This window comes from Phyllopteryx taeniolatus, chromosome 13 (genome assembly GCF_024500385.1).
Source record: "Phyllopteryx taeniolatus isolate TA_2022b chromosome 13, UOR_Ptae_1.2, whole genome shotgun sequence".
Classification (NCBI taxonomy): domain Eukaryota; kingdom Metazoa; phylum Chordata; class Actinopteri; order Syngnathiformes; family Syngnathidae; genus Phyllopteryx; species Phyllopteryx taeniolatus.
Genome location: NC_084514.1, coordinates 1,076,918 through 1,095,024, shown reverse-complemented (window position 1 = coordinate 1,095,024; position 18,107 = coordinate 1,076,918). Strand labels below are relative to the sequence as shown.

Below are 18,107 nucleotides of genomic sequence, written 5' to 3'. Positions count from 1 at the left end.
GCTGTAGTACGAGAAAGGGGAAGTCAAGTAATGTGTGATAAAAAAAACAAATACAACTAAAATAGAGTAAAAATACTCACCCTTGGTGAGGCGCCTGGCCGATTACAACAATGAAGAGTGAACAGGAAGCTGTTTGCACAGCAATGTCACTTGGTGGCAAGTATTGTTGAAATTAAGTGCGGCATGCTCAGCGGTCACTTCCCCCCCAAAAAGTATGCATGGCAGAGGTTTGAACTAGTGATGGGAAAAACAACACTGGTGCGTCAGCGCTGTGCCGAACACGCGAGAGCCAAACCCTGTAATGGTGCGTCTATCGCTTTAAGAAAAACTCAAATAATGTGACCGATACAGGAAGTGTGTCGTTTGGATGTGTTTATAAGGAAAACAAACTGTGTCGACATGTTGTGGATTTGTTGGATTTGGGATTCACCTTGTTCCACTGACTTCATGGATCATTCCAAGAAGTTTTCCCCAGTCGGGAATAATTTGGACTAAGGTAAATCTTTTGACTCTTAGTTTTTTCAATTAAATATGTTTGTACTCTTTTCTGGTAAGAAGGTTTGAATTGTTGTCAGATAAATGAACTTGTAATTTTATTGTAGATGAAGTACATCAATAAGAATCATTACGGAGCTCGGCATGGCAATGAAGAATTGGCAGATGCTCGTGTGAGTACCTCAGGTACAAAAAACAATTTGCATTTTCAAAAATACTTGATTACACACAAAAAGGCTTTGTGTGACTCTGCAGTATTGTTTGTAAAAATGACACATATTTCCTTTTGGCTTGCAGTTCCTAACAAGCAAGCAGTGGATGGGGCAGTGGTCACCATGCTCATCCAAGACTGCCAGCCACTCACCATTGTTGAAAATGAGGGATTCGGGGAGCTCCCGAAGCTTACCAACTCGCACTTACATTTGTATCCTCACCATCATCATCTGCACCCTGTGAAAGAGTTTTTTTTTTTCTCCCAAGGCAAGGAACTGGTGTCTAAGAGGAGAAATCCCCTTGGAGCAAAGACGCTTCCAAAACTTTTGCTCATCAATAAAAATGCACTAATTCATACATTTTTTGTCTTTTATTACATACGATTGAACTCTTAAGTTAACAAAAATCCATACATAAGTTAAAAACTTTAACTCTACACTTTATTACAGACGTATTTGCTATATTTTATATGCCAACTCATTTTAGCATTTACACAAACAAGGTTTTAAGCAAATTGTATACTCTTCTCATAAACAAATTGAGTAGCAAATGAAATGATATGATGAGATCATATTTTAAGTAAAGGACTAGCGATGAAATATTATTTCACAGGGTGATGTTAGGGTTGCAGCATGTAAGTTTTTTTCATTTTGTTCACCTGGAATGATTTTAGAACTACTGCAGGGGGGGGTCGCTATGGAGTGACCAACACAGTTTGTGTAGTGTGTCAAGTACACTCCTTGAGGTATCATCATCCCATCACTAGTTTTAACCTTTGGGGAATATTTGGTTGAATTCCAAATCCACTTTTGGGGCCAATGACTTTAAAGGGTCCACCGAATAGTTTATTCAGCAATACTGTACCGCTTTACTGACTGCTTTCTTATTAAGACTCAAGACAGTACAGTTTCAGTTACAGTAACTAGTCAGCAAATTGAATAAGAGATCGGAACATTGCAATGCTTCTGTGTTGGAAATATCATGGCTATGGCTTCAACAGAGAGCTTTCAGAACAGGTGGGGTGCCGCAAGGCTCAATCCATTAACCTCTGTGGTTTAAACTTGAGATGCTGGCATTAAGCAACTTCATTAAATATTTTATGGCTTTAAATCCACATCTACTGTAGGTAGATAATAGACAAACGTAATTAGATTGGGTCACATTACAAGGACATTCAAAAGGAAAACCTTTTTTTCAGTATATTTCTATGAATCGTTTCGGACTGGGTTGTCGTAATTGCCGTAGTAATTTCTATGTTTATGTACATTTTTGGGAGATGATGTCACATAATTGTGCTGCATTGTGGTTAACTGTGGCTGATAAATGAAATCTGCCTATATTGTATCATGTGATGCAGTATAATGTAAGAACATTGGGGCGTCAGGTTTTTGGGGACAGATTGAGTATTAAGTATTGAATTGACAGTCTGTTGTTGTTACTTTTTACTCTGTGAAGCAAACGTCAAAACTCAAATGTCAAAGCTCCAAATCAACACACGAACGCACCAACCTGGTGGATAATTTTCTGACCAACAAACAATTAACTGGCAAATTGTTAATAAAACTAAGTGATCGTAGCAAAAATGGTACTTTACACTGGAAGCGGTGGTTGAAGTAACCGCAGTCCTGTCCGCATCATTGAACGTTCGCTCTGCTGGTTGATTCGACATCTGAAAGGAATACAAATGTTACATGGAAAACAATTCATCCATATCCAAAAGCACATATGAACGTGAAGTTTGATCAGACCGACCTGGTAGCTTGTTGACTTGTCTGGTTGCTTTTTAAGGCACACACGGAAAAAGGAAACGGCAACAGAAGACAGCAGGGACACCAAAGTGAACAGGGTGATGGGATGCACTGCACCTGTGAAGGCAGCACACAATAATTCATAGGATCACCATGCACTCATGGCATAATGGCAGATATTAAGTGGGGAAAGGGGATTGAAATGAAGCAGTACCTAATCTGAGAATGGAGAAGAAGAGCAGCCAGAAGATACAGAGGATGGGAGCCAAGATGACCTGATGGATGGCGGCTCTATGGATGCGCTGGTTGAGCTTGGTGGGAACATATGCATAGTAGATGTTGTAGCGGTCAACCATGTGTTTCAGGATCACATAGAGCAGACCTGGAGAGTTGCAATAACACATAATTGATCAGCATCAGACCTTCCATTTTCAATGGATCCGAGGAAACAAAATGGAATAAGATCATGCAAATGCACATTGACAGAGATATGTGTCTGAACATGTTCCGTTCCTGTGAAGTAAAAGTAACTGTCTTCGAAATTTGACACACCACGGAGAAGTGTTGCTTAGAACCCTGTCAAACTTGAATGATTACAAATAGCGGTGTAGAAAATGAGGCTTCCAAAATTCACTTGGCTCTCAAATGCTGTGGGTCTGTCCGCCGGATGCACCGAAGCCCCGCCCCGCTCAGCTGCCGACCAAATAACTCGCTGTGGGGCTTTCCCACGCCACGACGATGAGGCGCTCTCAAGCGGGCACGCCTTCTTTTCCCCCCAGTTCCTTTCCCCTCTTTGTAGCCCCACCTTTCTCCCCACAATATGATGTGCACACTCACGGCCAACAACGAGGCGCTTTAAAGATACTATCTAAAGATAAGATGCATTCTTGGGGTGAAGGAATGCCTGGCGAGCAAACATTTGAGTACTACGTAGTTCTCAGTCCTTGCACTTTTTCAGCAATTTTCTTCAAACGTGTATAACATATTTTGTTTCAAATAATAAAATCTCTGAACTGACGTTAAAAGGTCTTTAAACATGACTTGAATTACTGCAAAATGCAAACGTTACACCTTCTGACTCTGAATACACAGCAAAGTTCAATAAACTTTTTGATTCTATTGAATTTCTTTAACTCAAAACACTATTTTATTATAAAATGTTATAGTGTGATGACACCCAGACTGCAGCACAATTAGTTTTACAATATAAAAATTATTACAATAGCTCTTGCTTTTCTTTATTAAACGATACTGTATTGATAGAAATTGTCAGTTAGGCTGTATGTTAAGAAGCACGACCAACTACTGAAATATATATATATATATATATATATATATATATATATATATATAGCGGCATGGTGGACGACTGGTTAGAGCATCTGCCTCACAGTTCTGAGGGCCGGGGTTCAATCTCCCTGCCCCTCCAAAAGTTAGGATTTGATTGCAAAACTAAATTTGACAGCAAGTGTTTAGCTCCTGACCGAGATAGGAGCGAGAGTGAGCATCTGGCATCGAAAGCATGGCGTGTCTTAATTCAGCAGATACACAGTCTGCATTGGACTGGCAGGCAGGAGAGGAGAGGAGAGGAGAGGAGAGGAGAGTGAGGTTAGTGATTGACACACATGCAAACACAGGAAGTAAAGATAAAGAGAGGGCACGAGGCTATGTAAGGCTGAGTGTGTGTCACTCACCAAATGGTGTAATCATGGGACAAGTGATGCTGTAGGTCACACTGACAGCAAAGATACACATGGTCCAGGCGTACTCCAGGCCAAATTGGAACTCATAGGTCTGACTCTGCAGCCGGACACATAAGCGTAATAAAACCTGAGCAAAAGCTGGAAAACTTGGTCAAAACTCAAGCGGGACTCATCTTACCCGTTTGACATGAATGCGCTCAGCCTGAGACTTTGCGAAGCAGAGGCGAAGACCGTACACTGTCAACGCCGGGATACGAAGCAGCTCCATGGCGGTGCCGATCAGCCCAGAAGTGATCACGTAATTTACAAAGAACGCACCGTTGTCAGGGAGAAAAACGCACCTGCGCGCAGGCACAAAGATGAGATCGTCACTGATGTTTTGGAAAAAGAAAAAAAAAAAGAGCATTTGAACACATACACGGTACATGTTTTGCATCTTACTGGAATTTGACATCCTTTTCATCCAGGAAGTGAATGTCAAAAAGCCAAGTGAAGAACAGGTCCAGACTGTAGAGGGAACATACAATACAAAGTAAGCAATATTGGAAGTCAAAAGTGCATTTTCATTTGAAAAAAAATGTACGTGCTGCTTCTGTGGGCGCACCTGGACAGACCGAGCGAAGGCAGGATGAGGACCATAAAAAGCAGCAGTACAAAGCACTTGTGCATTGTGACCTGGTTCTCACCAGATCTGAGAAAACCAAATAAATGACAAGCATTATTGTGCAATGTATACATAAGTACAGTCATACACCCAATAGCCACCGCAGCAACGTTCTATCAGTTTTATCAAGACAATGTTGATACTGTATGATGGAATGTAGTGTAGCACTACACGCATGATACTGTCAAATATTTGACCATTCACATGATCCATCCATCCATCCATTTTCTATCCCGCTTCTCCTCATTGGAGTCGCGGGAGAGCGGGAGCCTATCCCAGGTGACTTTGGGTGACAGGCACGGCACACCCTGAATTAGTCGCCAGCCAATCACGGCTATTCAAATGAATACAGTGAGCCCCTGCTTGTCGCGGGGATACAATTCCAGACCCACCCCCGATCGGTGAAAATGTGCGATATAGAGAGACCATGTCAAAAGCTGATCACTTTAAACACATTTAAGCTTAACAAAACGCACGTGAACTTGTTAAAACACATTCCTTAGCGCCTGTTTTCCAAATAGGAGGCAAAGCCTATTTGCTTCAGGCTGTTTATTTTCTTCACTGTTAAACTGACACACAAAACATTGTGTATTTAAAAAGCTAAATGTTCAACTAAACCACATAATTTCGCCTAACAAACAAAAGTCCGCTGGCTTAACGCTAACATATAATGCGAAACGCCACAGATAGGCTATTGGAAATGAGCATTTGAACGATGAAGTGCGATATAGCGGGGGCTCGCTGTACCCTTGACCTTGATAACAGAAACAGCCGTCAGCATGATGCAGTGCAGTTCGACAACATTTCTAACTAGCGCAATGGTAAATATATGCAATTGATAATTCTCTGACACTGTCAATCCCAAATAGCCATTATCATCTTTCGAAGGGCAATGATTGAATCTCGTCACTACCTTGTGCAGCTACACCCCATCCTGTGGCCAGTGAGTGTAAATACCTTAAAAATGCTTCATATATAATGAGAAATCACGCCGTGGCGTATCAGCTGACTTGTTATGGAGCTGGCGGGCTCATTAGCACAAGCTAGGCTTTTCACTTCAGTAAACAGTTGATTTGCATTCGGTCCTTCACACATCACGCCTGCACAACACGTTTGTGGGGGTGGTTATGTAAAGACAGGGTGCTCATAGGTGTTGCATGAGGTTGTCTCCCTAAGTGCAGCTGCTCCGCTCCACCTCCCGCTGCACCGAGGAGCAGCGCACGGTGACTGCTGTGCATATCGCTGTCCTCGCATGGAGATCTCTATGACAACCTTCCCAGAATAACAGTGCGAGCGGTGACAGACGGAAGGAGCAAGAGTGACAAGAGCAACGGGGAAATGATTGGGGATGAAAACAAATGAAGGAAGCGATGCAAAGTACCTGGTCCAGTGGGACTCAAAGATGGCTGAGGAGTAGACGACAAAGGGCAGCAGGACTGAAAACACCCACAGCAGGAGGGTCGGGACGAACTGAGTGACGATCGGACTCTGTTGAGCAGAGAGACAATGAACACATACGTTTTGGACAGCCAGCAGCTTTAATCCCGCTCGGCCTCCGAATGTGACCTGCAGACTCTCCACGGGCCTGGTGACGTTGAACTTGTCCATGGTGTTGACGATGATGGCGGGAGTGGTGAGGAAGAAGAGCAGCAGAAAGAGGAGGATGTTGAGGAGGACGCAGCGGAGCCACCAGTGAGATCCACAGACTGACAGGTTTTCCCTGAGTGGGGAGGTAGACGGGGGAGCTCAAGATCCACAAGGACAGCTCTCACCTTGCGCGCTTTTTGTGCTGACATGGCCTGCAAAAGCCAATACTTGGATAATGCATCCATGCCCTGCAATGGCCGGGAACATCATGCATACTGTACTTCAATACTCTTTAAAAACCTACAAAAGTCCCAGCTCCAGTTCCAATTATCTGGTTAATGCCAAAAGACTTTCGTAAACAAAGTGCAACCAATCAGCGTGAAGCATGAACAGTGAACATGACCATGCCTTTTCTTAATCGCATATGCATCGCTCTGTTGTTACATCGTTTGAGTGGGGCTGCTTCATTTGAATAATCAAACCAAATCATCAATAGTTACAGCGAGCTTGGTGTTCATTCTGTGAAGAGTGCAAGCAAAAGCACTCTGATCCACTTTGAATGCTGATAGGAGTTGCCTTTTTCTGAGAGCTGGATGATTAAACAAGCAGCAACTGACACTAATGAGATGCCGGAATTCAAATCTTCAGAATTGAAATTCAAAGTTCCCGAAGTTTGGTAACCTTGTCAAACTTTCTTATATTGACATGTGTGAAAACGATGCACACGTATTGTGGTCAACTGCACATTGCAATTAGAAAAAAAATAAAATAATCTGCCTTTATAGAAATAATAACTCTGCAGTGCAATCCACAATAATAAACAAATGAATACCGGAGCTGAGATTCAAACTCAGAACCTCGGAACTGTGAGGCAGATGTGCTAACCACTAGGACGCTCTGCTTCACATACTATTCCCAAATAGTGTTGATGAAAAACCGATGTTCCTCTTCTTGCATCTTAAAGAAAAGAGGTCCATGCTGTAACGAGCAGTTGCCATCGATTAGAAAAATCTAATCATGTATGTAATTGTCACCCATTCAAAGAGGTAATTGCTTACATATGCCACAAGATGGCAGCGAGCACCTTTTTTTCTATTTGACAAGGCTATGGCCTGACTAAATGAAGCTTCTTCCCTTACGTAGCCGAGTGCCTTAGAACCAAGACGCCACATGACGGCATGGAAGCAAAAATAAGCAAACGGGTGACTTTGCAAGTCGGCAAATATGCGGGGCTTCGCTGTATACTCAAGGCAAACACTGACCAGATGATGTCACTGGGAGCAGGAGCGTAGCTGATGCCCCACTGGTGAGACTGGACCACCGTGGTGACGCTGGACTGCTGGGGTCGACGGCGACAGCGCACGCGACTGTAGTCCTTTACAATTCTACAAAACACAAGAAGAACTGCTGCGATCAAAGTGTTCAGGACCACCCCGCAGGATATTGCTTCGATGGCTTCCGGTTAACTCACACAGCAGTCATTCTATCATCGCGAAATGTCACAAAAGCCACGCCCAGCCTCTTCATATGGATGCGATTCTTCTCAGCATTGAACTCATCCGTGCATTTCTCTTCTAACTCGCTGTAGTGTTGTTCTGCGTCCACCTGCGATCAAAGTTATACTTGCTGCATCTTTGACTAGCAGAGCCAGATTGCCCCTACATTTGAATTGCAGCGCCATCCAGTGGAATCCTCCTCTCAATGCAGCACGAGTCACAATCAAATCGAAACGATGTTGCGTTCGAGTACCTTTTCAAAGCCACAAATGTCACAGCAGAATATTTGAGCACACGGGTGGGTCTTCATCATGATCTTTCCCTCCTTTTGGGATTTGGTGGCAAAGTACAGCCTGCCTTTCATCGCCTTACGCCTGTTCAAACCCACGTGGTGTTCGGAGACATGGCTTAGTATTTGGGAATTGCAAATCATGAATTTATAGCTGCGACTTTACCTCTCGAAGTCAAGCCTCGTTAGCTTGTTGATGTCGAAGCAGAAGCGGATGTCGGTGACGGTGCAACTGGGGTAAGCCTCGCTAGCCGAGGAAGAAAAAGGAGAACATATTACAATTATGCATCGTGAACAGCAGGGAAATCAACATTTTTTGAATCGCGATAAAGAAGGGAAATATGTTTACTGTAAGTGTTTGGTAATCAGTCCTGGGTCGGAGATTTCTCTGGGTATAGATGTGATCATCAGTGTTCTTGCAACCTGGAACACAATGCAAAGAACATGAAACTTCAAGTCCCCATTTTTTTAACTTGAATCCTTTGCATTGGATCATTAGGGATGATCGTGCTTGACGAGAGACCAATGTTTAGCAGTATCACTCTGAAAAAAAAGCATTTGTCATGAAGGCTTTTAGATCACAATTTCAATTGTGTGAGATGTGATTGACAACTAATGATTCATTGACAACTAATTGATTGTCAAATAAATTGCTAATACTACTTGATAATCGATTGTTTAGAGACCTTGTTCAATGTCAAATTGTTCAGATCTTCAGAATTACAGCCGCTTAACAGTAAATAATAATTAGATTTAAAAAAAACAATAAAGAGATAACTATTAAAGATTACATTTATTATAATAATAAAGCAGACTGATTATCTTTGTGTTTCATCAAAATAAGACAATTGCAAACGTCTTCTTTAACTTTGGAATCCAATTATGAACACTTTTGAATAGTTTCTGACATTATGGACCAAACCAGTAACTGGATCATAATACATTTGTTTGTACATTTTCTGGACTGTCAATTTGCAATAAAGCACTGTTTTCTGAAGAATAATAACAAAAAAAAGATTCATTGACTCATCCCCCCAAAAATTATTGTTCTAATAATTAATTATTGAAATTATCATTACTTGGAGCCCTAAAAGAAATGAACCAAAGAAAGTAAGGTAGAACTACAACTACACAGCCACATAGCTGATTGGATGCTTAGCAAGTACCGGGCGTCCACAGTTTGTGATGGTCTTGACCGACGCGCGGTTGTCAGCGTGCAAGCCAACCAGAGCAATAGAAATGACTAGGGTGCTACACGTTAACATCAACTCAACACAAATGATAATTGTCAGCGTGCAAGCCAACCAGAGCAATAGAAATGTAAGAAATTGCTGTATTTTATCTTGCATAGTATCGATAGTTTCCAGAACTGTGATGGATTGAGTTGGGCAAGTCCCCATCGAAGGCCCAGGAAACCATATGCACAGATCCGCCACTCGATAGAAATCAGACATTTTTGTTCTTCGATTGAGTTTGATGCTTGCGCGCAGCATTAAAAGGGATTTTTCACATTCGTTGCAGACGAACACGCCGCACGTGTGAATGCTTGACTCGCAGCATTCATATCATACAACAATAAGCTATGTCACGGCGACTAACCTTCTCATCTTCTCTGTACTGCAGCCGTATGGAGTGGTGAGCCATACATAGGAACGTGATAAGAAAGTAGACGACAGCAAATATGGCGTGCAGCCACAGGAAGCTGTCCCTGTGCGGCCCCCCAAAAAAACACAGTTACAGTCTGAACTATCCATTTCACGGTTTACATAACATGAGCTGTCAAGCATGCCAGACTTACTTTGCACTAACATTAGCCAGTGTTGTTCTTCCGAAGTTCTCAGGACTGTCTCCTGTAAAAATAAGGAAACATGACAGAGACAAACATTTGAATTGGACCTAAAGGAAACCTCCTCATTTGGGTGAGGCGGAGAGTTTGTGAGCGATCTCATCATTTGAGTGACATTTCTCACATTTAAACTCACTCACACTTACGCTCTCCTCTCTGAATAGGGTTGCTCTTTGTTTGCTGTTGCTATGGCAGCCTGTCAACTACCGACTGTTTGTCTAATGACTCGGGTGGCATGTTACAAGTGAGACGACAGTCAGCAGCAATAAAGTGGTTATGTGGACTGAGCAGCTCCACATTGACCTCAAAATGGATCCTGCCTTCATCCTATTCAAGAATAGCTTGCTCAACGCTTCCGATAAAATAAACACACAACTGTCAAAAGGCATTTCCGCTGCTATTTAGCAACGCGGTTTGTGTTCCCCCCTAACCTGCGACGACGCCTTCATGTGTCTGTTAAGAGGAAACAAAGCCCCTTCTACTTCCAATTCTATTATGGGAAGCTCCTTGAGGTCTGAATTGCGTGTCTTCATACGCACTTTAGATTATCTGCCCCTCCAAAGTCTGCTGCGGGGTGTCGGAGCCAGCAAGGCCTTCTCTGTTGACCTAAACACTATTTGAGGCACTGACCAACCTAAATTAGATTTCTTTATTCCCAGACTCTTCTCTTCCTTTCCTAGCATTTCTCTTGGCTGCACTGCCTCCAGTGCATGTATGTGGAAGTTGGATTGTTTTGGGCCAATCAGAATTTCACCTCTGTGGGCTCTATTTTAAAAGTAAAAAGTGGCGGACCTTGATTTCCGCGCACGCGCAAGACTCGCCGCGCGTGTTTGCCAATTTGGAAGCCCGGCCTGCGCCAAGGTGGGCATACTGACGCGACAAGAGTGTGCCCTTTGACAATTTGGTGATGGAAAGTCGGTCCAAACTTACACTTGCGTCTACCTTTTGGTGTGAGGTAGACCGCTGGTCTAACATGATTTTGATGTTATTATTTCATAAATTCATCATTATGAGGTCCAAAATACCCAAGAGATTCCCGGAAAAGTTGATTGGCAGGATCACAGCCGAAGACAGCAGGCACACCACAGTCATGAGCAGGATGATGTGGCGCTGGAAGGACAAATAAGTGACGGCATCAATGCCGCACTTGCTGCGGATCTCCTCGTCCCTGCAGAAAGAAAGCAACAACTGTTTCAGAGGGGCCCCACAGGAGGGGAATCCCAAATATATTCTACAAATGTCAATCAGCATGTATGCGGTATTGTCTATTTTCACTCATCCAGAGTAAGGCTGCGGGACCGCTGGTTTGGTGGTTACCTGACAGGAAGTTCGGGAAACCCCAAAATATAAAATCGAATGAAAAAAAGCAATGGGCCCACACCCACGAAGAACTCGCAGGGTGGCTTTACACTTTTCCCAGGGATCCCAGAGTTAGCCGCTGGCACGGGAGCTAAAAACAGGCAGCCGAGCACAACCATAATACTATGGAAACCAATGGACACCGTGGAAATTGCTTTTTACAACCTGTTATGTCAGTCAGAGTCCGACAAAGTGCAAATATTCAGTGGGAAACCTCGGCACCAGCGGTTTGGTGAGGCCAGACTTGTTTGCTTTTGCTCGTTAATGAGTGAGAACATGACTTGAGATTTTACAATGACATCAGCTTTGAGGACACAGGGCCAGCACAAAGTCAAAATCAAGGTCAACTTACTTCATATGGTAAAGAGATGTGAGCCACGAACAAAAACCCTAGAATGATAGGGTTCAGTCGATTAATTTGGACCATACCATATTAATGAAGAGTGTAAATGACATCATTGTCTACCTCAGGGCCTTTAGATGCTACTAACAATATCACCGCGAAGGCAAAACTCACCATGTCCTTGGTCTCCGAGTCAGAAGGGCTAGACTCTGAGGGAGACTTCTCCTTCTCACTTGGTTCTCCATAGAACAGAGATGTGAGGCTATAGTGTGAGGACAAGAAAAAAAGTTGAGAAATAAGGTCCATTAAGCAGCAGACATGTCACCCCAGGAGATGTTGAAATGATTTCCCTTTCCAGTCATCGTGGGTATTCTTGGAAGGACGGGAGCACTGCAAATGAAGCAACATCATTCAACTACAAAATGTAATTGTGATTGGTGTGAGACGCAGTCGCCGAGGAAATCATCACAGACTATTTGAACAAACCCTGGACTACTTTTTATTCATTTCTTTTTTTTGGAAACCTCTCCTGTTCAGCTGCATGGCCTTGCACAATGGCGCATCTGTATGCACCATTCTTGGGGAGTTGGAAATACTCCCTCTGCCTATTTTCATTTATGGATTTGTTTCTTATTATGATGTTTATTAAAAATGCAGCACGACAGAAAAGGGGTCTAGGGGACAAACAGAGGGACAGAGTGGACGCGCAGTAACTGACCAAGAGAACAGACGGGGGGACAGGATGTGGGGAAATGAGCAAGGCGGTGCTATTGACGAGTGGCGCGGTGAGATTCTTTTTTTCACTGCCTAAACACCTGGAAGAACCTGCGAGTTGATACGTTAGCTTAACCTGTCTTGTTGTTAGCGATGCCAGCACAAGTAACTAAAGCCGATAGTGTGTCTATCCAACGTATTAGTGAATGAGCACCATATCGCATTCATGTTCGTCAACTGGTGTGCGGAGTTGCTGAGCTGAACCCTGGACTGTACAAACATAGAGCCAAAGGCAACGGCAACAACAATCCGATTGGATGCAAAGTCAGCGCTATGATCACCATGCAAATCTGGCCCCCTTGGAGGTTGTGAGCACCAACTAACAGGACGTCGCCTGGTGCCTTTTCCTGCTGGTTTGAACAGAAATTAGGCCACAGCTCAGCAATATCTATCTTTCACTGTTAGAAAGGAAAGCCCGAGCTTTGCTTATAATGAAGAGGAAACGAGCAACAGCTTCAAAAGGGTACATGTACATTTTATTCTAATTAGCACTACAGGATCTGGGGGAGTTTGGGCTTGTACATGCAAAGTAGTGGAGCTCTCCCTCCATTGCTGTGCCAGAGCACTGCCGAACCCCGCGGCATGGTGTTGTGCCCTTATAAAATGAAACTTCAAAATGGTAAAACAAACAAACAAACAAACAAACAATAAAAACAAGCTAGTGTCTTCGCTCTTCAATGCTGTGAGCGTGTCAGCTGTCAATCAAATACCACGACTGTAGATAGCAGTGTATACATACTATGAAAACAATGGAAGCTTACAATGTACAATGTAAAATGATGTTATGAGGCTTACCTTCATAATTGAAGAGTTACACAACTATAATCCTAAAAACTAAGCACAAAGGCTAACAGCCATCGGTAGGGACATAATGTGAGTGCTGACCAGTCGCCCAACAATGTCACTGGGCAGTTCAAGTATAGTGGGGGAGAGGCCACTCACGCCACATGCCCAATTGCATCACTGCGTGCCGTCGTAGCCTCGTCCAAAAAAGAAGAATGAAAAACACTTTCATGCTTTAGCTCCACAATTCAGCACTACACATTTCCCAGTTGTTTTCAGCAATTATCTTCAGACATGTGTTATGCACCATATACAGAAAGACAAAGAAAGATTCATTATTTGTAGTCCCCACACAAGCACGGGGAGATCATCTTCAACTCCGCACAGAAGGGCCTGATTCAAGATTTGAAAAGCCCGAACCCCAGAACTGTGAGGAAAACTCACTAACCACTAATCCCAATGTGCTCCTTCATGTGTTAAATCACTTGAAACAAAGTGATTTCAATCTATCATCACTTGCAAAATTGTCAATCTCCATTGAAAAAAACCCTTTTTACCAGGATCGGTTGATCCATGTGATTCAAACACTCAATTAATGTTTGCATGCGGTGAGAAGCGAGTCCTGTGCAGTACTTTATATAAGCAGCAGAGGGAGCTAGAGGCTGCAGCAAGAGTGCTTCCAGTGGAGAGTCGTGTATGTCTCCCATCTTTTATGCTGCCAAGGCTCCCCTTGGAACAACTCATAACACACATTTCAAAAAAAGACATGGACTCACCTGTCGTTGTCCATCAGCAGAGCGAGGCGGCCATAATCCCAAGCGGCCTTCCTCAGACAGGAGAAGATGAGCAAAAGGAACTGTGACCCAAATCACACATGCACAATTCATTACACAAAGACATACTGTATTTGCAAAAAATAACGCAGGATGTCGTCGTTAGACTTGGGTCATCTCATTACGCTAATTAGATATAAAATACTTTTTATGATGTTGAAGTCAAATGTTTCCCAATGGTAGTATGTTTTACGCACTAAAAAGTGTTGGACCCCATAAAAATGAAACGGGCGCCCTTAACTATTTCCTGTCTTTGTAATAAGAGTCAATAGAGTCGACCTGTGTTCACACCGCTGTACCATCAATGCCTCTGCGAAAAAGATGGCAAATGAAAAGATGACAAAAACATAATGTCATATTCGACAATAATTCATCGATTGTCATTTTGACCACGACAACCAACAATGATCATAGAACATCTTCCTCCGTTGGAGTAGTATACGGTTGTCGTGGAAACTACCAGGCAGGTCAGCGTCCACACGCAAAGACATGCCGTGCACTCAACAAATAGCGGCAATGGCCAGATCGAAAAAGACTCATTTCTTCTTCTCAAGTAGAGCAAATTGCCTCTCAAGAAATCAGATTCAATCAAATAGCGGATTCAAAATACCATATTCGGTCACACGAAAGTGGATTAACCCTGAATAGTTCTAAGTCTCAAACAGAATGGCAAATGAAAAAGGACTAAAAATGCTGATGGAAGTCCAATTTCAATTACTGCCTGAAATCATTTAGTCATGTGAGTTGAGAGGACATTTATAGTGAATACAGTACATCCGTGTTAATAGGAGGAAAGATCCCATAGCTGATGAGTGGTTAATCTGGGCAACCTTGACTATTAGCAAACTTTGAGATCATTTCTCCATTGTCTTGCTTTTTTTCCCTCACATCCATCGGCTATCTGTTGTCTCGATGTGTGGGCACGCTCTCCTCCAATCCCTCAGATGATTTCTTCTGTATGATGATGGAATTGATGCAGAGGCGTGCTCCCGCCACCTTGGGGGGAGCATACATTGACTCATCCTCGTCATTAACAGACAGTGCTCAAGCCTCTGCGTTGCCTTGACAACCCGCCAGTGATGAAATGAGCCAATTAAAACGTGCAGGTGGCAGATTGAGAGTGATATCAGAGCAGAATGGAACCTGACAAGGCCTGACAGCGGAACCCAGTTAGCCGACAGCTGAGAACAGAAGCCTATTATTATCATCTGCCAAACTGGAGGGAAATATCCTCGTGTAAAAAAAAAAAAAAAAAAAAAGATCATTTAAGATGTCACTGTAATTGCTCTGCCAGTTAAAAATGTGTTTTTGTGCATGCGCACACTTAGCTACATCAACATGAGCCTGAAATACATTTGAACCAAACCTTTTCACAGCCGTGACATTTGTAGCAGTTGAGGGGGCCCACTTATTGATGGAGTAAATTTAGAATAAAGAGAATAAAGAGAGAGCCATTTCCAGATACTCTGATTTCCACACTCCACAGAATCAAATGCATCTATCAGACATTCAATACGACACTGTGGAACGTACAAAGGTGAATGAACACAATCTGTACTCTGATTCACTTTAAAACAAATACAAATAAAAGACACATTTATTCCAGGCTCCATCAGTTGCCACCATAAAACATTGATTAACTAAAACCAAAATAAAGTCAAACTACTCACCTTTAGAAGATGCCTGAAAGACATGTACTTGTAAATAGAGAGGGATCAGGAAGGTATTTACAGATGCTATCACTTAGTGGCGTTTTATAGGTTGGATAGAAGAAGTTGATTTACTTTAGCATAAGCAAATATATCTGTGTATATTATTGTGGTTTAATTTACTGTATGACTTTGATAGTACTGAGCAATACTCTGCTGCAGTAAGTTCCATTTCTGACTGCATGGCTACCACACGTTTCCTCTTTGTCAACCCTTCTCTGTCCCTTTCTGTGGTAGCATCCCAAAAAAAAAGCAGAAGAAAAAGAAACACAGTTAATCCTTTAGTTGTCCACTAAAACGAAAGTTGTTGCATATTTTGGTAGAAAATGTTCAACTTTGGAGGTTCCACTGCAGTCATTGTCAAACTAATAGTGATAAATAACTGTGTACTGCATATGCAAGTCTACGTGGTGTATAAGTATACAACGCTCACCATCCACATGAGCACATTGATGGTCAAGACGGTGGGTATCCCCCCAAAGGGGAGACCCTGGAGGACGCTGCTGCGAGAGTGTGAGCGGTAGCATCTCTCAGCTGTGCTGTTCTCATCCCCGACTGAGTCCAGGAGGCCCAGGACATTCAGCACCACAGGCCTCCCTTCCACAGGGGGCGCTCTGGACATGAACAGTGTGGAGGAGTCAGCCATCAGCACTGGACCATATCTGAACAAATACAACACAATTAGTAATGGACAGTGCTCTCAAGTAATATGAGAATTATATTACTGCATTTCCTCAAATAGTGGCCATCCCTCTAATACAATGACTCCTAACCATTGCGCTGCAATTATTTATTTACTACAAGTAATGTATCTACAGAGCCCCTAAACAGACATGGGCAAAAAAAAAGAGGAAAATGTTTCTCGTTAGGATGACAAAGGATGAGAATGTTTTCTCGTAGGAATGAGAACGTTTCTCGTTATGAATAAACACTTCGGTCTTGATGTCCCTGGCTCCGGCTGACAATGCATCCGTCCATCTGCTGTGTAAAGGCCTGAAGAGAGAAATGATCTCGCACCCTCTTCTTGCCAGCTCGTTCCAGGTGCCCCCATTCTAACGAGAAAGTTTCTCCTTAGGATGAGAAAGTAGTCCATTGCATGCGTGCATCATATGGGAGACTCTTAACTACATTGTTATTGTGTGTGAAAATGACAATGCAGGAGATTGCTGGTTTGTATTATTTGTATTAATACTGCTCGCAGGTGAAGACTTTTCTCTCCATGTCCCTTCAGGGGCTCTGTAGCTTTCTGCGCAGTATTAAAAACAATCAGATGTTATGTGGAGACTTACGCATTTTTTTCCCCAACAATGAATGCACCAGTAGATTCTGATGGGTGGCAGTGTTGCAATGTTGTGCGAGTCCATGTTTATGTCATTAGTTTCGCACACTGTGCCTGGTTTCATGCTGTTCTTCTGAATTGTTCTATTTTTCTTATGTTTGTTTCACTTATGCTACTCATATATTGTATTTCCATCCATCCATTTTCTGAGCCGCTTCTCCTCAGTAGGGTCGCGGGCGCGCTGGAGCCTATCCCAGCTATCATCGGGCAGGAGGCGGGCACACCCTGAACGGGTTGCCAGTCCATCGCAGTTGTAATTTTCAATTAAATGGCAGTTGGAGATTTAATATTACTTTAAAAATGCCTAAAAAATAAGGCCTAAATGAACATCACTGGCCACTATGAGGAAATGAGGTACTATGAGGTACACCGGACCCTCGCTATTCACAGGGGATGGGGACTGTGTCGACCACATAGACCAAATAGTGAAAACCCGTGTCTAATTGATGCCCATTATAAGTGGATTGAAAAAATTATTGAATAAGGTGGGATAAATAAGAATTTTGCGGGCTGGTACCTGCTTTAAAAAAAAAACACAAAAAAAAAACGGAATATCTAAAATTGTATGTATTTATTTTAAGTGACTTATTCTCATAAGGATGGGCTCCTTTAGTTCTCCCTGAATCTTAATTGTGTCTTAGCCACACATTTAGTTTTTATACATTGGGCTAGGTGTCCCAGTACTTTTGTCCCTATCTTTACATGAGACATTTGGCCCAAAAACTATAACCAGATGCCATATTTACCTAACACAAATAAATAAATAAATCAGCAAAGTACAGTACATGCTAATCAAGTATTAATACATTATTTGTGTTAGTTTGTTGGGTTGCATTAGCCTCTTTTAACATGGGTACCAGTGTCTGTTCTGGCATAAAGGGGTTACTTAATCATGAAGATGATGATTAATATTAGTATGAGAAATA

At 42.7% G+C, this 18,107-nt stretch overlaps 1 protein-coding gene and 1 long non-coding RNA gene across 9 annotated transcripts in view; one reads left to right on the top strand and one right to left on the bottom strand.

Annotated features, from left to right (window-relative positions):
* tmem63c (transmembrane protein 63C) overlaps positions 1 to 18,107 on the bottom strand; it is a 29,721-nt gene that overhangs the window by 3,551 nt on the left and 8,063 nt on the right. For 4 of the 8 annotated variants that reach the window (XM_061794040.1, XM_061794039.1, XM_061794037.1 and 1 more), the window contains 21 exons: positions 16,276 to 16,504; positions 14,077 to 14,156; positions 11,918 to 12,005; positions 11,753 to 11,790; positions 11,067 to 11,209; positions 9,994 to 10,045; positions 9,795 to 9,903; positions 8,545 to 8,618; positions 8,362 to 8,442; positions 8,160 to 8,280; positions 7,882 to 8,015; positions 7,673 to 7,795; positions 6,390 to 6,543; positions 6,205 to 6,311; positions 4,764 to 4,850; positions 4,601 to 4,666; positions 4,338 to 4,500; positions 4,151 to 4,256; positions 2,671 to 2,838; positions 2,461 to 2,573; positions 2,303 to 2,377 (listed from right to left, as the gene is read on the bottom strand). In XM_061794040.1, coding sequence (XP_061650024.1) covers positions 2,303 to 2,377; positions 2,461 to 2,573; positions 2,671 to 2,838; positions 4,151 to 4,256; positions 4,338 to 4,500; positions 4,601 to 4,666; positions 4,764 to 4,850; positions 6,205 to 6,311; positions 6,390 to 6,543; positions 7,673 to 7,795; positions 7,882 to 8,015; positions 8,160 to 8,280; positions 8,362 to 8,442; positions 8,545 to 8,618; positions 9,795 to 9,903; positions 9,994 to 10,045; positions 11,067 to 11,209; positions 11,753 to 11,790; positions 11,918 to 12,005; positions 14,077 to 14,156; positions 16,276 to 16,488 — 2,295 coding nt within the window. In that variant the 5' untranslated portion in view covers positions 16,489 to 16,504. Of the gene's footprint in view, positions 1 to 2,302; positions 2,378 to 2,460; positions 2,574 to 2,670; positions 2,839 to 4,150; positions 4,257 to 4,337; positions 4,501 to 4,600; positions 4,667 to 4,763; positions 4,851 to 6,204; positions 6,312 to 6,389; positions 6,544 to 7,672; positions 7,796 to 7,881; positions 8,016 to 8,159; positions 8,281 to 8,361; positions 8,443 to 8,544; positions 8,619 to 9,794; positions 9,904 to 9,993; positions 10,046 to 11,066; positions 11,210 to 11,752; positions 11,791 to 11,917; positions 12,006 to 13,312; positions 14,037 to 14,076; positions 16,505 to 18,107 lie in introns of those variants that run through there. The other 4 variants (XM_061794043.1, XM_061794044.1, XM_061794041.1 and 1 more) reach the window with 4 other exon arrangements.
* LOC133487453 (uncharacterized) lies at positions 359 to 1,063 on the top strand. Its single transcript, XR_009791336.1, has 3 exons — positions 359 to 496; positions 603 to 681; positions 793 to 1,063. It is a non-coding gene; the product is annotated as an uncharacterized LOC133487453 (long non-coding RNA).